Raw genomic sequence first — 23,343 nt, 5'->3', positions numbered from 1 at the left:
CGGGAACGCGGACGCGCGTCGCCCCCGCGCACACGATACACGGAGCAGTATCTAGTATAGCCATAGTATTAATTAAATATGTTGAAAAAAATTGGTATCTTTCACTTTTATATTGTTGTCGTTGGGGGCTGTCAAGTTGATTCTGACTCATAGCGACTATTGTGACAAAAGAGAACTGCCCCGTATTGTTTTCTTGCCCTGGTGGTGCATTGGGTAAGCATTTGGCTGCTAACCAGAAGATTGGCAGTTCGAATCCACCAGCCATTGCTTGGAAACCCTATGGTGCAGTTCTACTTTGTCCTGTAGGGTTGCTGTGAGTCAGTATTGACTCAATGGGTTTATCTTTAGGGAAGCAGACCACGAGGGCTCTCTCCCGAGAAACCCCTGGGTAGATTCAAACTGCCAGCCTTTCAGTTAACAGCTAAGTGTTTAACCATGGTGCCACCAGGCTTCCTTTCAGTTTCATATAAACCAGTTTATTTTAGTTGAAAGTACTCAGAGAGCCCTTGCGGAGTGTGTGTTGTTGGGGGGGGGGATGACAGAAAATAAGTGATTTTTTATTTTTTCTCCTCAAAAGACTCCAAAACTGCCAAAAGGCAGTATTATTACAGCAAGTTGAACTCTAGTGGACTTTCTCTGTGGTTCAGTTTATTAGAAGTCCTTTTAGATCAAAAGTTGCATGCTTGCAATGATGAAGGATAAAACATGTGAGGCCCAGTTAGGAGGGAATTGGTGGTTAGAGGATGTAAGTTTACAATACTTGAAGAGAAAATTCTGATTCTTGTCTTGTTTCTCATTTCCTATTTCTGTTGATATCATGTATACTTCTTTGCTTATTTCTTCAAAATTATTTTGCTCATTTTTCAGGGGAAAAGAAATTACACTGTGTTGAAAGTGTGTTTTAGAGATGACATATTAAAGCTTTGTAAGAAAAAAAATCAAACAAAAAAGCCCTCTCATCATTTACTTAGACTTCTGGACTTTCATATGTTGCTCTGAAATGCTCTTGTATTTTCTGAATAATTTATATATTTTGATAGATTTTACCAGCAACGTTAATTTACCTATGTGTTATTTTTCATTTCTTACGTATTTTAGTGGATCAGCGCTTTCCTCAACTTGTGACTTTATGACAATCTCTCATCTAGCCTGAAACACTTGCAGCAGCTAAAACCACTTATGGAAGGCAAAGCTTTTCTCTATATGTCTTGTGTACCTGCTTTATAAAGAATGGTAAAAATCGCCTGGAGGGGAGATGAGAGGGTAGAGGGGGTTGGAAGCTGGTGAAATGGATACGAAAAGAGAGGGTGGAGGGAGGGCAGGCTGGCTCATTAGGGGGAGAGTAATTGGGAGTATGTAGCAAGGTGTGTATAAGTTTTTATGTGAGAGACTGACTTGATTTGTAAACTTTCACTTAAAGCACAATAAAAATTATTAAAAAAAAAAAAGAATAGTAAAAATAAACGAATGTAACTAATACAATTTTTTGCAATCATGGTGTGCTAAAATTTCAGAGACCAGCAGTTATCTAGGTTGAAATGAATTACTTCAGCTAAAATTCAAGAAGTATATAAGGGGAACGGTAGGTGAAGTTTTTAAATGTCAAAGGAGGTTTACTTTCTGTTTTATCATTTGGACAAGTCTAGTTGCTGGGTTTGGTTTTTTTTTTTTGGTAGTTTTCTTGATGTTATCGGTTTCAGTTAGGGGAAATACATAGTTTTTTAGATTTTGGAATACTGATAACAAGGTTTCTTTGTTATTCATATGCATTGTATGGTAATGTTTTGGTTAATGATATTTTTAATCTGAAAAAATTGAATAGAACACACATCAAATTCTTCTATGCATGGTTATAGTCAGCACACTGAAATATAATGGAGTTCAGAATTTAAAATACTTTTATGCCATCTGTTATAATTAAAACGTTAGTCTGAAATAGATTATTTAGCATTCAGTATCATTGCTTTACTTATTAATTCACAAAAGTTATTAAAGACAAGTTATTAAATACATAAAATTTGCCAAATCTTGTGTTGAGCGCTTAAAAATATGAAGATGATTAAGACATATTGCCTGCCCTCCAATAGCCATTAGGCTATTGGGGAAAATAAATGAGTGCATAGATGCTTGTAATTTAATGTGGCAAATGCTGTGCTCAAGGTTTTTTGCACCCAAAAATCAGAGGCTAAACTCCCTGTCTTATTAGTAGCAGGGTTCTGGGATGGGTGTGTGATGAAGGTAATTTTTGAGTTGATCCTTACAGGACATTATAGAGTTTTTTTTCAGCTGGAATTAAAGGAGAGTGAATGCTCTGTTTGAAAGGCTCTCAGGAGCATAGCACGGCATGAGACCTCCTATACTCCTATAGGTAGACTCTTGAAAGAAAGTTGGATGCTGCGAGCAACACGAACTTTACTCTGGTGTTGATTCTCCACTTTTTCTAGAAATCCTTTCTGATTTCCGCATTTACCCAAACAGTTTAATACTCATTACACTAATGGAGTATTTGAAGAACTTAATAGGAATTTTAAGGTAATTCTGTCATTTATTGAGTTAACAGATATTTACTGAGTCTTTACTGTGGGTCAGGCATCTTGCCAGATGTTTTCCTTTAACACTTCTCCACTTATTTCCTAAATGTTGTTCAAATTCACATCTAAGAGTAAAGGAACCAAAGCTCACTGTGCCGTTGTGATATCATGGAGAAATCATCGCAGTGTATCCGTAAGCTTGGGGTGCCAATGTGAGGCACAAAGGCGATGTGGTTCCTTTGAGTCAGATGCTCCTTTGAGATTAGAAGTAGAACCCACACTTTGGACTCCTCATTCCTCGTTCTCTTCATTAACTGCAGTAAGAGACATATATTTCATCTGGTAAGAGGCAACAGTTCTAAGGAGCTCAAACATTTCTTTATGCCATCTTGACACTGATGTCCTGCTTGTGAAATTGTTATTTTTTAAAAAACAAAGATGGGATTAGCTAAAGCATTCTAGGATTTCTTCTAGGTTAGTACATATTGAGAAGTAGTATTTTTTTTCCAGTAATAATTTTTTTCATTTTTTATTTTATTATTATACTTCAGATAGTTTACAGAAAAAACTAGCTTCTCATTAAACAGTTACTACACATACTATTTTGTAACATTGGTTACCAGCCCCATGACATGTCATTACCCTCCCTTTTCGACGCTGGGTCCCCTATTATCAGCTTTTCTGTCCCCTCCTGCCTTCTAGTCCTTGCCCCTGGGCCGGAGTCCCTCTTTAGTCTCTTTGTTTTATGGGTCTGTCTAATCATTGGCTGAAGGGTGAACCTCACAAGTAACTTCGTTACTGAGCTAAAAGGTTGTCTGGGGTCATAATCTCGGGGTTTCGCCAGTCTCCATCAGGCCAGTAAGTCTGGTCTTTTTTAGTGAGTTAGAATTTTGTTCTACATTTTTCTCTAGGCCTGTCCAGGATCCTCTATTGTGATCCCTGTCAGAGCAGTCAGTGGTGGTAGCTAGGCACCATCTAGTTGTACTGGACTCTGTCTGGTGGAAGCTGTGGTATTTGTGGTCCATTAGTCCTTTGGACTAATCTTTCCCTTGGGTCTTTGATTTTCTTCGTTCTCCCTTGCTCCAGATGGGGTAAGAGCAGTGGAGTATCTTAGATGGCTTCTCTCAAGCTTTTAAGACCCCAGACACTACTCACCAAAGTAGAATGTAGAACATTTTCTCTATAACTTATGTTTTGCCAATTGAGCTAGATGTTCCCCAAGACCCTGGTCCCCTCAGCCCAGTAATTTGGTCCCTCGGGGAGTTTGGATGGGTCTATGGAGCTTCCGTGACCTTGCCTCAGACAGGTTGTGCTGGCTTCCCCAGTAATTGTACTCTTACCCAAGAAGTAATATTTGAAAGATATACTTTACCACGATTTCTGGGATTACTGTTAAGTGTTATTAATTATATTTCCTGATACTCTTATGCTGATTCTTTTTTACAGACAAATTGATGGTAAACCAGAGAGGCCTTCGGTAACATATGCAACGTATCGGGGCCCCAGGCAAATGAAGAAATATTTAAAGAAGCAGAGTGCGGTAGATACTGTGAATCACTTGGATGGAGAAAATGAAAGTTCTGACTCCAGTACAAGCACACACACTGGCCCTGGAAGTGAGACTGGGGCTGGGTTAGCTCCATCATTGTCATCCATGAGCATAGATGTGTCTGTGAAAGAACGTTTGCTTGGAGGCCCGTTAGAAGACTCCAGTGGTAACAAAATAAATCTCAACACAGAAAGCCATCTGGCAGACAAACCAGAACTGCAGTGTATTGCTTCTTCTAAGGATGTTTTAAATAAAAATGACCCTGGGGGACCTGAGGGAAGTAGGTCGTCCCCTTCTTCTCTGAGTAACTCCAACGCCGCTGTTGGAGAAAATGACTCACAGCAACATTTACGTTGTGTGCCAGTTTCTCAGACTGACAGAAATTTGGTATGTTCAGCTTTGTTTACAGGAAGTAACAACAGCAGAGTTCCTTGCAGTCCAGAGTTTCAGAGGAGGACAGAAAATACAACAGAAGAAAACCGTCCTGTGAGGAGAGATAGGACATTGGTGCAAAGAGGAGAGTGTGTAGAGCTTCAGAGCCCTGCTACTTCCGACTTCTCTTGTGGTAAAGCTGATGGGAGTGACACCACCAAACAGGAAAGTACAAATTTGCCAAGTCCATATAAATCAATTAGGCATGAAGATCTGCAGTTGCCAGAGAGTAAGTGTTCTGACACACAACCTGCGGATAACTCATCAAAGCTGGCTACCAGTCACACCAGCACCATTGCTCTCGAGAGACATGTTGTGACAGACACAGAACGTACACATGAAGGAAACCCGTCTACTACCCGACACTCACAAATGAATTTCGCTGTAACTGAAATCAGGCACGACACAGAAAGTGTCTTAGCTGGTGAACTCACAACTTCAAGTAATATAAATGCTCCAAAAAGTAGAAATGACTCATTACACAAAGACATTGACCAGTTGCTTACGACAGAAACAAAAAAGCTTGATTTCAGGCCACATGGCACAACTTCTCAGACTGTTAGGATAAATCAAAAGGACTCTGTCTCTTTAAAATGTATCAGTGAATCAGGAGTTGTAGCGTGCTTAGGAGATACAGTAGCGCCTGAACTGAATTTTGAAGTTAATAGAAATCACATTTCAGAATCTCCTCTTGAGAGTCTTCAACAAGCCAAATTATCACTGGATGCTAAAAAATCTCTTACCCTTGACTGTAAAAAATTAAATTTCAATGCTTCACCTCCTACCTTTGTTTCTGGAGCTGACATGCTGAGCCAGTTGGAGAATCCTGTGTTAACGGATGAGGGTTCTTCTGTGCTCATTGAAACTGGGGGTGTCAATACTGCTGGTATTTCCTATCAGTGTCAAGAAGAAAACGTGGCAGATCGTGTTGAAGCTGCAGATAGGAAAAGTCCTCCTCCTTCCCTCCGCCTTGAGCAGGCAGCTGCAGTTTTTGAATCCAAGGAAGTTATTCCTGGTAGTAAAGAATGCCAGGTTCCACTAGGTCCTGAAAGCACTGATGCCCACTTAACTGGAGTGGACCTGTTGAGCTCTGAGTCTCGAAGCCTCTGTAAGGACCACAGTTCAGTTTCATCTCAAGGGTCTAATAAAGCGAAGCTAGCTCCTTTAAACACTAAATCCAGTAATAGCACTGTAGATAAGTCTGATTCTCTTTCCTTGGAAACCACAACTGATAACATTGCTAAAATGTTATCAAAAGCTGAAGTTGATGGTCGGAATGATGTTCCTGTTAAGTCATGTTCTGGAAGAAGAAAAGCTATAGCCCTACCCAAGATTTCTGTTTCCCAAACAGAGCCCAGAATCATTTCTCAGGATAAAATTTTTTCTTCTACATCTGAAATTGCAGATAAAACAGAGAAGCCTGTTTTATCAGAATTAACTTCTTTAGACAAAAGTTTTCAATCCAGGGGTCAAGAGATTAAAGAGAAATGTTCAGATTTAGACCATAAAGAGAATTGCCAAGCTGAGGTTTCTACTTCTGCCTCCAAATATCAAGGCATACAGCATCCAGAGGTGGAAACTTTAGGTGATCCTCCTGCTCTTTTACTTGCTGTTCATAATGAAAAAGTCACCAGGCAAAGGGCACAGAATTATGAAACTAACCCTTCCATGATTTGTGAACCTGCAGAGATGCGTGGCACCAAAAAGGCTTCTGGGCTCTCAGAAATGACAGAATCTGGGTTAACTAATATTTTCCCAAAATTCCAAGAAACTGACAGCACGAAAGTAAATTCACCTTTTCTGGGTTCTGATGTCAGTTTGGAAAAAATTGTCTTGGCATCTGAGGAGTCAAGCTTTCTTAACGTTACTTCCATGCTGAGATCAGAAGAGAAAGCCTCATCTCACAGAAAGAAAGAGAACGCTCATTTTCTATGGGAATGTACTGATAGGGTGTCTTCCTGTAGTAACTCTGAAGATGTTAGCGTGGTTACAAGTTCACATAACCTAAAAGATAATATTAATTCTGAAAAAGTTACCCTAGATCTCACATATGAAGGTGCCCCCTTAACTAACCTGCTATCCCCTAGTAGCTCTTATTTGGAATTTGAAACGCCTGACCCATCAGGGGCAGAAGTAACCCCACTTCGGGAACATTTTGGGATTCATACTGGGAAGGTATCTCTTGATTTCCCAACTGCTGCCCAGTTTGACAGTCCCATGGAAGCAGAGGCTGAAGCAGTTGCTGGGGCTCCAGTGTCAGTTAACAGCTCAAGCCAGCAGTGTTCTGAAGCATCTGCTGAGCACACAGAAGCAGAGAGAAGAGCACATGACCAACTTTGGGACCCCGAAAGTGGTTTACTTAAAAAGGCTGATACATTAATTGATGAGATTTTTAACTCTGTGAGAGAAGAACTAAAATCTAAACCCACAGTTGGAATCTACCAAGAACATACAGCCACAGATGGTATAATGAATCCAGGTACCCTGAAAGAAGATACCCCTGAGGAAAGCTCATCAGAAGAAATGGCACCAGCAGGAATCCAACTGACTGACCGTTTGAAAGAGCAGGGCACGGAAGACATGTCAGAAAACAAAGGGGAAGAGAAGGCCAGTGTTTTAACCACTGTTGGTGAGAAGAGTCTCCTTTTTGATTCTGATAGAGTGAATGTGACTTATTTGTTAGAAGATCAAACTAGGAAATTAGTTGATGAGGTTATTTATTCAGCCCAAGAAAATCTGGTGGATGAACCTTTTGAAGATACTGAGAATACCTGGGATTCTGAACTTCAGGCTAACGCTTCACAAATTCTGAACAATGATAGTGTTAAGCCACATGATAGAGTTAGGGAGTTCCTGGTATCAGAGCAAGCAGTAAATCAAAGCACATGTGAAATTAATGAAAATAAAGTAATAAGTAGATACTTCTCTGTAAGTAACTTGGTTAGTGACACAGAGTCAATTAAAGGAAGAGAAATGGTTCTCTACCAAAAATCCCCATTTTCTGGAAAGGGAGTGGGGTATTCTGATAATATAAATGTGGAGGAATCAGATACTGTTTTACTGTCTGAAGACACGCCCCACAGAGAGTTAGATGATGGGGTAAAAACACATTTACTTCTCAAAGAGGGCTGTAAAGAGAAAAAGGAAATAGAGTGTGTGGATAATCACAAAAGTGGGATGGAAGACACAGGAACTCTTGTATTAAACTTCACTTTGCCTCCGTTTGTGAGTGATGACACCCATGCACCTGGCACATCCAAAAGCAGCTTGTCTGATAGTCTAGTATGTATATCTGAAAAAAATTTGCCAGGACACAGTAGTAAAAGCACACCCCTTGCACTGTCAGAAGTAGTAAAAGTACACAAAAAGGATACTGAAGTGACTGTAGGAAAAATTGAGCTCGTACCTTCCATGTTAGAAATGGGGAAAGCAAACAGAAAGGACGCTGAACTGAACATTAGGAAGTTTGAGGCAGCCCCTCCTACATTAGGAATGGGAAAAGCACGTAAAAAGGATGTTGAATTGGATGGCACAAAAGCTGAACCAAGAGCTGACGTTTTTAACATGGGGGAAGTACGCCAAATGGATGTTGAGAGGTATATTGAAAAAAATGAGGGATTACCTGTCATCTTAGGGATGGAAAAAACTTTTAAGATGAGGGATACTGAAGGGGATATTGGCAAAACTGAGGTGATGCCTATGATGTCTGAGGTGAAAAATACCTACCGAAAAGATGCCGAGGGGATTACTGGGAAAACTGAAGTGATACCAGTTACGTTAGACGTGGAAAGTGTTTGCCCAAAGGATGCTGAAGGGGATATTACAAAAACTGAGGTAACACCTATTCCATTAGAAATGGAAATTATTCACAAAAAACATGCTGAAGGGGACATTGGCAAGACTGAAGTGACACCTGTTACCTCAGAAGTGAGAAATACCTACCAAAAAGATGCTGAGAGGATTACTGAAAATACTGAAGTGGTACCTGTTACAGTAGGAATGGAAAATATTTGCCAGAAAGATGCCAAAAGTGATATTGATGAGATTGTAGTGGAAGCTGGTATATCAGAAGTGGGAAATACCTACCAAAAAGATGCTGAGAGTATTACAGGAAATACTGCAGTGATACCTCTTACGTTAGAAATGGAAAATATTTGCCCAGAGGGTGCTGAAGGGGTTACTGACAAGACCAAAATACCACCTGTTATGTCAGAAGTGGACAATACCTACCAAAAAGAGTCTGAAAGGATTACTGAAAACACGGAAGTGATACCTGTTACATTAGAAATAGAAAATATTTGCCCAAAGGGTGCGGAAGGAGATAGTGCAAAAACTGAAGTGACTTTGGATGTGCTAGAAATGGAAAATACCTACAAAAAGGATGCCGAAGAGGTTTTTAAGAATACTGAAATGTTACCTTCTGTGTTAGACCTGAAAGAAGCACAGGAGGCAGCACCTACCTCTGCCTCTTCAGAAATGGAAAAAGCATGCAAGAGGGATGCTAAAGAGACTATTGGGACAATTGTGCCTGTGCCCCCTACGACAGAAATGGAAAGAACATCCACAGAACATTCTGATGGGAGTAGTGGGAAACAAGAAGCATTATCTACTATGTTAAACATGGAGAAAACTTATGGAACAGGTCTGGAATTGACCATTACACACGCGGAGGCCGTGCTTCCTTCCGAATTTGAAGCTGTAAAAGTGCCCCAAGCGTATGCTGAAGTGATCGGTGGAAAAATGGAGGAAGAGCCCACTGAAATAAAGGAAAGCTTGATAGCATGTGGCAACAGATTTACCTCACATTTCAGGGGCTATGAATCACCTACGTTAAGTAAGGATTATGAAGGCTACCCAGCCTTAGCAATACCTGATTTTCAACCTGAGGATACTACAGCAAGTCTAGACAGAAGAATGTCTGTTACTGCAGTACGGAACAAAAAGAGAGATCTAGACTATAGCAATGTAAAAGAACACTCTAACTTAGCCTTTGTTTCTCAGGATGAACAAGAAAATCCATCTTTTACTATATTATATGAAGAGCCCCTTCAAGACGAGGACAAGTATGCCTCTGCAGAAGTGAGGAGAACGCGTTCTCTCTTGTTTCCTGATACATCCATTGACAGCATGCCTGTTGTGGCATGCGAAAGGTCTGAGAGTAGAACTGACCTCCTCCATCGTTTTGAAAAGGATGCTAAGTTAGGTGAGACATTTGATAGTGATAATTCAGAAATGTTCTTATCAGTGGAGGCCAAAAGGTACAAGATTTATCCCTTAGCTTTGTCTCCCATCTATGAAGATGACAGCTCTCAGGAGGACCTTCTATCCAGTGAGGTCTCACCTGGTCACCATGGCTCCACAAAATCAAGAGAGAATAGCAACCAGCCCTCTTCTGTTTTATCACTTCTCCAGTCAGTGTCAGAGCGTTTAAAGATGAATTTTGATGAAGATGGACAGGAGGCAGGGGAGGAAGAAGAGGAGGAGGAGGAAGAGGAAGAACTAGGGCAGAGAGGGAGTCTGAGATCTCAAAGGAGAGAACACATTAGCTTCAAGTTGCCAGATTCTCCCATTGCATTTTACCCTGAGGAGGACCAGGAAAGGACTGGACTTTCTAAACATTCATATACACAGTCAAATGAACCTACTACCTCCAATCTGCAAATTGGTCTGTGGCCAGAAAAGACCTCATTTCTGCAAAAATCAGACCTTACTTCTAAACTGCACTCTTCTTTAAAAAGTGTATATCATCAGTATTTGCAGACTTCTAAAACCCATTCCTCGGAAAAAGGAGCCAGATTTGGTAGGATTCTTCAGGAACCAGTATCAAAGAGTTTCCATGTTCCAGACAACTCAGCCAGATTAAGTGTATTCACAGAGGTAAGTTACTCTGATTATTCACTCCTGAGGCAGAGCTTTGGATCATGAAATGATCTAGAAGCTTATTAAGAAAACCAGTGTTTTGAGGTTGTAGGAACTTTGTCTTAAAAAATATCAGCATCATTCTGATGTAATTTTAGCTGGTCTATTACATTGAGGGAAAAAATTGCTAAGTCAGAATCTCAAAGGTGTAAAATAAAAGCAGTTTGTGGCCCAGTCTTCTGCTGATATTTAGTTTTCAAACTAAATATATATTTAGTTTTCAAACTAAATATATATCTAGTTTTCAAACTAAATATAGGGACAACATTCTGAATTTCTCAAGGTACTATATATGGGAAATGGTTGCTTTTTACTTGGCTTCACGCATCTCGTGAAAATATTTCTATTGGGTAAAATTAAGTATTTGCTTGACAACAGCCTCTCACTTGAGTGGCTCGTGTTTTTCATGCATAACAGGGCAGTCGAGTCTAATTCACAGAAAAAGAGCTGGAAATATTATAGCAGGGAAATGTTTTGAAGTTAGTAACATTTTCCTTTGATTTAGAAATATCTAAATGTCTACTGTAGAATGTGCATTGCATGTGGGAATTTTCCTTTCAGGTGTTTCCAAGATCATGGAACTTTCTCTGGGATTCCCAAAGGCTGTACCTTGATCTTGAAAAGCCTTAGTAGCAAATATTAACACTTCCGTGCCAAGTATTTGCAAAGCAAAGTCATTTTGAAAGAAATGATGGGATTTGAAAACGTTTAATGATTCTCCATTGCCTACCCAAATCAAGCGGAACCTCTTCAGTCTGTAGTAGAAGGCCTTCTGAGTTTGGTTTTTCCAGCTTTACCTCACCATGCTCTGGTTTTACCCATATTTCCTACCACCGTACTTTTTCTCAAGATGGTCCTCTTCCTGGAATTTTTTTTCTCTTCCATCCCCACTCTACCCTGCCACACATATTAAATTATTGAAATCCTGCTTTTCAAGATCTCTCAATACCACTTCCTTAGGGAAGCCTCTTCTGAAATAGCACTGTGCCAGCCTCTCTCCTCCATGCTGGCCCCATTTCCTTTGACTCTCCGTAGCCTGGTATTTTCTTTGTATCTTGCGTGTGGATTTACCTTAGTCCTCCACTTAGAAGGGTCATGTGGGTATGACTCATTGTTTCCCCTTCTAAGCTGTAAGCTCCTTAAGATTGGAAACAATACATTATTTTCATTATTTACCTTTACATCCCTGGTAGCACCTAGAGAAACATCTTGTACGTAATAGCCACTAAGTAAATATATGGTAAGTGGGATTTGTGACTGCTGAGAAAGTGAACTGTGTATCTTTCCATTGATGATTCCTAAGACTTACTTCTTCCACTTATATAATTTCAGAATATTGACAAGCAAACTCTGAGGTGTATTCCAAGACCTGGGAAGGTAAGCATGAGTTTCTCTAGTAGACAAAGATAAAATGTGAAAAATAATCGCTTTTGGGCCTGGGGAGTATAAGATTAATAATCCTAACTGATTTCTGAAAGGACTGTTTTGCTCCAGGTTTTAGCATCTAGAGTAATAATTTGCTTTTATGTATTTAGGATATTTTATTTGCTTTATTCTAGAACATTTTATAATTTGAAATGCATTCTTCAAATTATTATGCCTACTCACTATGTGTTGCAGATGGTTATCTATGATCTCCATGGGTGTAAATATAAACAAGAAATCTACGGTAATATTCCCGATGCTACATCATGGTCCTTTCCAAATGGGGTACTGATAAAAGTTGTAAGGGGCTGGTAAGAAATCTCTTAAAATTTTATAGCATATTTTCTGAAATGAAGTGTGTTCATGTTGCCTTGTCTCTCTCTTGAAGACACATTTCCTTTACTTTTTGACAGAATATTTTGAAACATTATTAATATTTTATAACTTTATTGTTCTCTTTATTTTCTATGGCAGAAAATATAGGCTGTTTGTAGTGCTTAGAGCCGGCAGAAGGTACCAAGACGTAACATATACAATCAGCACCATTCCAGAACTGCATCCTTAGCAGGATAGGGTTGGCCACAGAAGTGTTCTTCCGTGGTCTCCTTTGTTAACCAAACGTCAATCAAGTGGAGTTGAAGGCTTCGGTTGAGCGAGGCATAGCATTGAAAACAAGTTCCAAATTTGCGGACTGCTAAGGAATGTGAAGTCCACGTAGTTAAAGTCATTTGTATGTCCGGCTTGCCCAAGGACAGAAGGAAGCTTTGTGTGGTCTGAAAATGAGGGAAAACTGCATTTCCTAATATGGGCCAGGTCCCATGGACATGCTGGAGCCAGAATTCTCAGTCCAGTTTTTATGTTACCCACTAGTTAATATTTATGTTGTAAGCGGAGTGATGTAGTGTTGTCTTCATATAATAAAATGGGACACTTGTGATGTATTATCCAGAAACAGGAAAATTAGGATAGAAATGTAACTTGTTGTTGTTAACCTGTGGTTTTGAATATAAATCTAGAGCTTAGTGTATATGACATATATGAAGTACATAGATACATAAATATAACCAAAAACATATACTGTGGTGTTATTTTTAGAAAGTCTTTTTACTTCCAAGTTCTATGCACTTTTATTCTTCCTTTTCTTATGATATTTGTCTGTACTTAAGTTAGCACATATCCTTGTTTAAAAAATAGTGTATGTACTAACAATGGAAAATAGCCCAGCTTTAAACAATTAAGTTGATAAGATAGTCTGTGAACTGCTAAGTATCATTCGTTTTATGTCTTACTTCTTAAAAAAGTAATTAAAACTGATCATTGGTTTTCTGTTTGTTCAGCTGGATTTTATATGAGAAACCACATTTCCAAGGTCAGAAATGTGTGCTAGAAGAAGGTGAAAAGGTGTTAAATCGTGACTGGATTCTTCAGAACAGAAAACATCCACAAAGGAACTTTGTATTGGGTTCTATCAAACGTGTCTTAAAGGTACCAGAACAATTGTCTTTTGTGTGTTTTTTATTTGGTTTGGTTTGGTTTGTCACAGAGTAAAGCCTAACGATGTTTAGAGATGTGTTGATTTTATTAATGTTCATTATCACATTGATGATAAATTTTTGAATTAATACATACATAGTATTAGGCTGAATGAAAGTTAAGAGTGTTAGCTGTCATCTGGCCCATTACGTTTCCATAGTAAGATGATAGATGATGTCCTGTATATATATTTATATATATAATATATACCTGTACCCTTTGCCGTTGAGTTGATTCTGACTCATAGTGACTCTGTAGGACAGAGTAGAACTGTCCCATAGAGTTTCCAAGGGGCACCTGGTAGATTCCAACTGTTGACCTTTTGGTTCGCAGCTATAGCGCTTAACTGCTACGTCACCAGGGTTTCCATATATTATATATATATGTATGTATTTTTAATAGTATAGGTGCGTAGTATCCAGGAATATTTAGGAAAAAACTGATATTTCCAAAATATGTTCTGTTCAGATATAGATGTCTACTCTTCAGTATAGCTGTGTGTGTGTGTGAGTGAGGGGGCTTGGGGAAAAAGTGTTAAGAGGGAAGGAAGGAAGGAAAGATGAGGAGAGAAAGGAGATAAAGTAGTAAAAATACATTTTCTTTAGTGTCTTAACGCTAGAAAGAGAATATATTTTCTCATTTAGTTTAGCATAGCTGTATAAATTGTGATTAATCTCTAATCTTTAGAAAATAGTCCAGGCTTTATTTAAAATATAGTTGAGTAGTCTGTTCTACTCTTAAACATAACAAACACCCTAATACGTTACAACATATTTTCCCCTATTCAAAATAGGTGATTGAGAGCTTGACATGACTAACGCCATAATAATACTCTAAGTAATCTCTAAACATTTTTTACTTGCACCAGCTGTACTGGTCTCTTCCAAAGGGGTGCAGAGCTATCTCAGCTTCTGTGGCCTTAGTCTCTTTTCTTCTTATTTTGTTCCTTTGAGAAATGGCCTTTAGCCTGCAAACCGACAGGAAGGCTTTCTTTCTTGCTCCCTATCTCAGCCACAGCGGGCTTGGCAAAACAGCTCCACTAGTCAAGAAATTCTTAGGAAAGTTTTTCAGCCTGTTACAAATACACTGATTAGAGTCCAGATGCCTGACATGTTTATCTTTAGTTTAATAAAGAGTTTTTGTAATTGTTGTGTGATGTATAAAACCACCTGTGGACTACGTGCTCAAAACCTTAGGTAACCGTGATCTTTCCCATATAAAACCCTCCCATCAACCCTTTAGGGCAGACAGAATTTGGGAAGAATTTAACTCCCTCTGTCTCTCAAATACCGGTATTCAATAAAGCCTTCTTACTGCTTACCTCCTCCTGTCTCAGTATTGGCCTTGCAGCAGATGGCTCAAACCTGCAATTTGCAGTAACAGAGAGGTGTTGCTTTTATCAAATAATATTGTTAGATCTCTGATTTTCCTGCTTAGAAAATACCATTTAATACTAAGGTGAGGAAGGTCTTCCGGTATAAATAAAAATTTGGTGAGAAATGCTGTAATGGTTTAGAGGCATGCGGGTGGGGGGAGTTAGTGTGAACTTGCTTGAAGTCCAGGAGAGAGACAACCAAGTCATGTTACCATCTGATATGAGCAGTGCTATGTAGGGCCCTGGGGGCGTGCAGAGAAGGGCACCTCATCTCTTAGGGGGAGGAGCCTCACCTGAAGGATGTGGCACCTGATTGGAATCTTAAAAGGATGAACAGGAGTTCCGCAGGGTGAGAAATGTGAGGAAGCAGAACCACTTGGGTCAGATACAGAGGTGTGTGTTTGGTGGCTTGGTGGCACTGCAGGGAGATTAGGATGGTTACAGTGTCTATTTTCCTGGAAAGAACTAACTGCTAGGAGTTCAGCAAACAGCATTTGAGTGCTCACTTAATTAGCTAACTCAATGGAAATTCCCTGAGATGAATAGTTTGTAGGTGGAACCTTCTAAGATTTCTGTAATTTGTGGTTTTGTGCCTTCCTTGTGAAAAAGCCAGGAGCCCTGGTGGCGCAGGGTTAAGACCTATGGCTGCTAACCAAATGGTCAGCAGCTCATATCTACCAGCCACTCCTTGGAAACCCTGTGGGGCAGTTCTACTCTGTCTTACAGGTTTGCTATCAGTTGGAATCGACTGGACGGCCACAGGTTTGCGTTTGGTTTTGTAAATGTCAGGCACCATGCCAGGCCTAGTAGAAAAAAGAGGAATAACATGTGGCAAACAATCACCCTCCACACACCCCAGAATCAACAATAAAAATCAAAAAAAAAAAAAAAAAACCCTCAATCTGGTGAGCAAAGCATTAAACTTTTGAACGGATATTTGCACATCAGCCATTTGTGCTTGAATTTTTTCCTTCTTCCATTGTTCTCAGAGCCTTTTCTGTAGTCATAGTGTTAGTGCCCGCAGGCTGAGCACCTTTTAGTGAGGAAGGAAAATAAAACTATTGAAGGTTGAATGGAAAAGACATTAGCATTGTTCTAAATATTTCACAAGGTAATAATCAAATATCAAACTGCTTCCTTTCTCCAACCTTGTCAAAATATTACCTAGTGATACCTTCATTTTCTGGTGATTGTTGCCTTTCCAAATTCACCTAGCCTCAGCCAAATTTTTTTTGTTTGTTTTATCGTCTTTATTTTAGTACTGAGTGTCAAAACGTTAGTGTCCTTTACAGATGATACACAGCAGACACACCATCAGTTGTCAACACCTACAGAGCCCACTCAAGGGTCATCCTCTGTTTGTTTCCCCCCAGTGGAAGTAATTTGGGGTATGGGTAGCAATACAGCGAGTATTGAGTGAAGCACTTTCTTTTCTCAAATTAGAATGTATAAATACTGCAATTTTCTATGTTTACTGTATATTTAACATTACTTTCTGAACTTTTTGACCTTTTTTTTATGTCTGGAGGTTACTTAGGTTGTGTCTTCGTTGATAAGCTGAGGAGAGCTCTGTTGTTAGATCAGTGACTCCAAACATTTTTTCTGTAAGATGGAGATAAATAGATTTTCATATGTTTTTGTTAACTGAAATTTGTTCCTTCCCTGTTTCACCCAGTCTTAGTGATTCTCATGTAGAGAAATGTAGGCTCAAAATTGGAGAGGTGTAATTGTAGCTCAGTGGTAGAATTCTTGTCTTCCGTTGGGAGACGTGGGTTTAGTTCCTGGCCAAGGCACCCCACACCCGGTCACCACTCATCTGTTAGTGGAGGCTTGCATGTTGCTGTGATGCTGAGCAGGTTTCAACACCTTCTGGTCTAAGACAGACTAGAAACAAAGGCCTGGTGACCTGTTTCTGAAAATCAGGCAGGGAAAACCCAATGAGTCACAGTGGTCTGACCCACAACTAGTCGTGGGGATGCTGCAAGACCCAGCAGTGTTTCATTCCACTGTGCATGCGGTTGCCATGAGGCGAGGGCCAATTTGACAGCACCTGACAACAACACATTTGAAAAAGACATGACTATCCCTGTTAGTTTGATATGTTGACATTGAACAAGTAACTTTATAGTGTCTACTTTCTCATCTATAAAAAGAGAATATTAGTAATACCTACCTTGTGGAATTTTAAGTAAATTAAAATTATGCAGAGGCTTTCGCACCTTTTTCCTAGGACCCAAGACTACTATATTTCATGTCTTATCCTGGTACACCTGTAGATACTTAGGTTTATATAATGGAAATGATGACTTTATAGAACAGCATCTCTTCAGATTGTGTGATATGCTCTGGTATTTTCTATTCTAGTCTTTTGTATTTCATTTTTTAAGGCTATTCCCTCAATTGGTTTAAAGACCCATTAATGATTTGCATCTAATATTTTGAAAAATACTGAGGTAAAACGCACGTAAAACACCTCCCACCAAACCAAACACATAGCAAGTCTTCAGTCATCTTGTTTTCAGAACGCTAATATTCACATTAACTATGACATTTAAGAGTCAGGGGATCCTTAAGACAATCCATTTTGATGTAAAAATTACATTTAGATGTGATTGATTTTTAAAGTATCAACTGTGTAAATTTCCCCTTTAACAATTAAGCTAAACTAAAAAAAGTCATTGAAAAAACATTTTGTATGTGAAATATTTTAAATATATGTATGTTGTAATCTTGGCATTGATTATGGTAATTATAGTTTGATTGACATAAATTATATTGAGACTTTGATTTGATTTAGAAATTTGCTTGTGCAGCATGTATTCTGTCTTTTACGGGAATTTGTGTTTTTCTAGAGTTCTTATATTTCTCCTTTCATACTCAGTAGGTTTTCTATGTAAGCGATATTTACATATCTTATTTGGGAAACAAATTCAGTAAAATTTGCGTACGTACTGCGTGTCTTTGTTTTTGAGATTTTTCTCCATCACCTGTTGTTCTTCTGAGCGTATTCTTTTTGTGAAACTCTTACATTGTTACAGATATAATCCTGCCTGGTATTGCCTAATCCTTGCCCCCAGAATAACTAGCTGAGAAAGCCACTAGCTATGCCACATTAAGGACAAAATATTTTATCTCTCATCTTCCTTACAGCCATCTTTTTTGCAGGATGACTCCTACTTTAAAATTTCTTGGCTTTGATTAATAGTTTATATAAGACAACTTCAGCTTGTTGTTTATCCCCCAGCACCTGCTGTGCTTAAACGGAAGTGCATCCGCGTTTATCTTCATTAAGTTTACATACGTTTTGGTTTTCCTTTTTCTCTTTTGAAGCGGTGGGACTTTATGTCTCCAATTCTTAATGTATTTTGCATTATGCTGTTTTCATAGAATGCCACTGTTTTTCTTTGAATGTAACATGCTTTCCTGTCAGTCTTGTAAAACAGACAAGTAAATTTTTTGATTATCGTGTCTTGCTTTCTTGAAGGTGGAGAACAGAATTTAGACCTCAGTCATAAAGGCACGGATGCTGTTGTCTTGTTCACTGTTATATCCCTGTGGCTCAGTGCAGTGCCTAGCACATAGTCAGTCCACATAAATATTTGCTGAGTGAAATGCATTTTTCATATCCCGTGATACATGTGAGCCATCTGGTTTTTCATTGGTTGGTCCATTCATTTATGCATTCAAAAGTTTGCTTGGGTAACTGTTACAAGCTAGGAACAGGCATACCCTTGGTTTTATTGCTCTTTGATTTGCTTCGTAGTGCTTCGCAGATAACTGGGTTTTTTTTTTAACAAATCGAAGGTTTGTGGCAACCCTGAACCAAGCAAGCCAGTTAGTGCCATTTTTCTAACAGCATGTGCTCCCATCCTGTCTCTGTCACATTTTGGTAATTCTCACAATATTTCACACTTTTTCGTTATTGTTATATCTGTGATGGTGATCTTTGATGAGTGATCTTTGATATTACTATTGTAATTGTTTTGGGGTGCCATGAACTGGACCCATACAAGACAGCAAACTTAATCAACAAATGTGTGTATTCTGACTGCTCCACAAACCTGCTGTTCCCTCATCTCCTTGCCTCTCCTCAGGCCTCCCTGTTCCCTGAGACACTGCAATATTGAAATTAGGCCAATTAATAACCCTACAGTGGCCTCGAAGTAGTGTTCGAGTGAAAGGAAGAGTCGCATGTCTCTCACTTTAAATAAAAAAAAAAAAAAGCTACAAATAATTAAGCTTAGTGGGAGAGGTATGTTGAAAGCCAAAATAGGCCAAAAGTTAAGCCTCTTGTGCCAAACAGTTAACAAGTTTTGAATGCAAAGGAAAAGTTCTTGAAGGAAATTAAAAGTGCTGCTCCAGGGAACACATGAATGATAAGAAAGCGAAACAGCTTTATTGCTGATACGGAGGAAGTTTAGTGGTCTGGATAGAAGAACAAACCAGCCACAATATTCCCTTAAGCCAAAGCCTAATCCAGAGCAAGGCCCTAACTCTCTTCAGTTCTATGAAGGCTGAGAGAGATGAGGAAGCTGCAGAAGAAATTTTGAAGCTAGCAGAGGTCGGTTCATGAGGTTTAAGGAAAGAAGCTGTCTCCCTAACATCAAAGTGCAAGATGAGGCAGCAGGTTATCGAGAAGATCTAGCTGAGATAATTGATGAAGGGGGCTAGACTGGAGAACAGGTTTTCAGTGTAGATGAAACAGCCGTATATCGGAAGAAGATGCAGTCTAGGGCTTCCGTAGCTGGAGAGGAGAAGTCAGTGCCTGGCTTCAAAGCATCAAAGGACAGGCCAGCTCTCTTATTAGGGGCTAATGCAGTTGGTGACTTTAAATTGAAGCCGATGCTCATTTACCATTCCAAAAATCCTAGGGCCCTTAAGAATTATACTAAATCTACTGTTCCCATGCTGTATAAATGGAACTGCAAAGCCTGGATGACAGCCTATCTGTTTACAGTATGGTTTACTGAATATTTTAAGCCCATTGTTGAGACCTACTGCTCAGAAAAAGTTTTTCCTTTCAAAATATTACTGCTCACTGACAATACACCTAGTCCCCAAAAGCTCTGATGGAGATGTACAAGAAGATTAATGTTGTTTTATTCATGCCTGCTAACACAACGTCCATTCTGCAGCTTGTAGATCAAGGAGTAATCTTGACTTTCAAGTCTTATTATTTAAAAAATATACTTCATAAGGCTGTAGCTGCCATAGATAGTGATTCCTCTGATGGATCTGGGCAAAGTAAATTGAAAAGCTTCTGGAAAGGACTCACCATCCTAGGTGCCATTAAGAACATTCGTGGTTCATGGGAGGAGGTCAAAATATCAACACTTACAAGAGTTGGGAAGAAGTTGATTCCAATCCTTATGGATGAATTTAAGGGGTTCAGAACTTCAGTGGAGAAAGTAACTGCAGATGTGGTAGAAATAGGAGAAGAACCAAAGTGAGGAGTGGAGCCTGAAGATGTGAGTGAATTGCCACCATCTCATGATAAAACTTAAGTGGATGAGGAGTTGCTTCTTATGGATGAGCAAAGAAAGTGGTTTCTGGAGATGGAATCCATTCCTGGTGAAGATACTGTGAACATTGTTGAAATGACAGCAAAGGGTTTAGAATATGACATAACCGTAGTTGATAAGGCAGCAGCAGGATTTGAGAGGACTGACTCCAGTTTTGAAAGAGGCTCTACTGTAGGTAAAATGCTATCAAACAGCGTCCATGCTACAGAGAAATCTCTTGTGAAGAGGAAGAGTCAATTGACGCAGCAAATTTCATCGTTGTCTTCTTTTAAGAAATTGCCACAGCCACCCCAACCTTCATCAACCACCACCCTGATCAATCAGCAGCCATCAACATTGAGGCAAGACCCCCCATCAGCAAAAAATACTGTGACTCACCAAAGGCTCAGAAGATGGTTAGCATTTTTTAGCAATAAAGTATTTTTTAATTAAGGTATGTACATTGTTTTTTTTAGACATAATGCTGTTGCACACTTAATAGACTGTACAGTATAGTGTAAACATGATTTTTCCATGCACTGGGAAACCAAAAAGATTGTGTGACTTGCTTTATTGCAGTGGTCTGGAACCTAAGCTGCAGTGCCGTGGAGGTATGTCTGTACTGTTCCAAATGCTGAGAACCCAGGGTCCCTGTTGTCATTGAATTTACATTACAGTGGGGAGGACAGGATACACAAATTCGTCTGTACTCTAATGTCAAGAATTGATGTGTACAATGGGGAAAAAGTAAAGAAGGTTGAGGAGGTACAGACTGACAGAAGTGCTAATTTGATAGGCTTGCCATGAAAGGCCTCTGTGGCTTGATATTTGAGTACTTGATGAAGACAGAGGCCAAGCCTTGTGCTTATCTGGGGGAACAGCGTTCCAGGCAGAGGGACAAGCAGGCGCAAACTTGAGATGGAATTGTGCCTGGCATGTTTGTGGACCAGCAAGGAAGCGAGTGTGGCTGGAGCTGAATGAGCAAGGGTGAAAGTGAGGTCCAAGAGATGATCGGGGCCAGACCTTGTAGCCAAGTTAAGGACTTTACGTTTTATTCTACAGAAGATAGGAAGCCACTGGAGGCTTTCAAACAGAGACACAGAGAGCAAGCTAATAATATATAATTAAAGGGCGCTCCCTAACTGTTCCCCGGGGCTAATGAAAATGCTCCTGTGGGATGAAGTATATGCTGTCTAGGTCAGAGGCATTCATCAAATATTTATTTATTCATCATGATAGGGACTAAAGAAACATACAAAGCAAAGTACAAAGGAACAAAGAAAAGCTGTTTCCCTAAGGAGCCCACAGTCTAGTAAGGAAGGCATACATGAAAAATGGAATAGACTGTGCGAGAAGCATTCACAGACACCACACCTTACTCCTAGAATTTGGTTTCACCTACTTTTAGTTGTTTTGTTTCCTTTCTGAAAAGTCTCCTTAATTTGTACCCACGCTCTTGCTCTCTCCTCCCTCTTCCTTGGACTGTATGTAGTGTTATCTTCTGTAGACTCACATCATTTCCAGCTGCCTCCCTCCGGCTAATTATGCTGTTGTCTCAGCATATGTCACTCAGTCTTTAAATATTTAATATGAATACAAATATTTAGGATGCGTTGATAGTTGTTCTTGGGTGCCGTCAAGTTGGTTCTGGCTCATAGTGACTCTACATACAACAGAACAAAACACTGCCTGGTTCTGCGCCATGCTCACAATCGTTGTTAGGCTTGACCCCATTGTTGAAGCCACTGTATCAGTCCATCTTGTTGAGGGTCTTCCTCTTTTCTGCTGACCATGTACTTTACCGAGCATGACGTCCTTCTCCAGGGACTAATCCCACCTGATAATGTGTCCTAAGTATGTAAGACGAAGCCTGTCCTTGCTTCTAAGGAGCATTCTGGCTACACTTCTTTCAAGACAGATTTGTTCGTTCTTCTGGCAGAAGACGTAGAAGTTATAAAAGGTGATAAAATGAACATGCATAAATCCAAAACGAAGAGTAAAAACAGACCATTAACAGTATCTTATGTCCATTTCTCCCACAGACCGCCATTACCTTGACGTTTGGTTACCTAGCTTTTCCTGTTGTTTGTTGTGCAGGTTATTGCCTGGATTTTCCTGCTTTTGAACTTTATATAAATGGAACTTGTCTTCTACTACTTGCTTTCTTTACTGTTTGTGCGATTCAGCCATGCCGTTGCCTTATATCTGAAGTTCATTCATGTTTACTGCTATACAGTATTTGATTGTAGCAAAATCCTATAGTCTATCTCTTGTCTTGACAGAGGATGTTTTGAGTTGTTTCCATTTTTCATTATCACAGAAAATGCTGCTGTGAACATTCTTGCCCGTTTCCCTTGTTCACACGTGCCCGGCTTGGCTTCTCCAGCTCAGTGGTTCCCAGACTTTGGTATACATCAGAGCCACCTGCAAGTGTCAGACACAGACTGTTCACATGCAGATTACTGGGCCCTATTTACCCTCAGAGCATCTGATCTAGTGGGCCTGGGGTGGGGCCTGATAATTTGCATTTCTAAACAAGTTCCAGGGCAGTTCTGCTGCTGCTGCTCAGGGGACCATGCTTTGAGAACCTCTACTCTCAGATACATATCTTAAAGTAGAATTGCCAGGCCTTAGGGGATGTGCCTTCTCAACTTGGCTGAAATGGTTGTGCAGGGTTTATTTCCTCCTCCACTGTTGAATTCATTTTCTGACTAATTTTACCTCACTTTCAATTTTTGCCAATGTGGTAGGTGTAAAATGGTATCTTACTGAGGTTTTAATTTCCATTCCTCTTTTTATTAATGAAGTTAAACATTTATTGACCATGCATGTTTTCTCTTCTCTGAAATGTCTGTTGATGGCTTTTGCCCATTTGTCTTTTGCTATGCAATTTGTTCTTTAGCTTTTATGATAACCAGAATACTGACCCAGAAGAAGATTAGTGCTTTTATTTACGTTTTATGTGTTAAAAAATTAAGGTACAGGGAAATTAAAGCTGGAAAATGTCATAGTGGGCAAATAAATAAATAATCTCCATCCTACTAATTGCTTAAAGAGTCTAAATTTTAAGATGGAGCT

At 39.5% G+C, this 23,343-nt stretch overlaps 1 protein-coding gene across 2 annotated transcripts in view; it reads left to right on the top strand.

The window, feature by feature from the left end:
* CRYBG3 (crystallin beta-gamma domain containing 3) overlaps positions 1–23,343 on the top strand; it is a 134,289-nt gene that overhangs the window by 49,010 nt on the left and 61,936 nt on the right. For both annotated transcript variants that reach the window (XM_064273080.1, XM_064273079.1), the window contains exons 4-7: positions 3,978–10,389; positions 11,764–11,808; positions 12,052–12,167; positions 13,194–13,341. In XM_064273080.1, the coding sequence (XP_064129150.1) occupies positions 3,978–10,389; positions 11,764–11,808; positions 12,052–12,167; positions 13,194–13,341 (6,721 nt within the window). The remainder of the gene's footprint in view (positions 1–3,977; positions 10,390–11,763; positions 11,809–12,051; positions 12,168–13,193; positions 13,342–23,343) is intronic.

The sequence above is a fragment of the Loxodonta africana genome, chromosome 20, assembly GCF_030014295.1.
Source record: "Loxodonta africana isolate mLoxAfr1 chromosome 20, mLoxAfr1.hap2, whole genome shotgun sequence".
NCBI lineage: Eukaryota > Metazoa > Chordata > Mammalia > Proboscidea > Elephantidae > Loxodonta > Loxodonta africana.
This window is presented reverse-complemented; position numbering and strand designations above follow the sequence as displayed.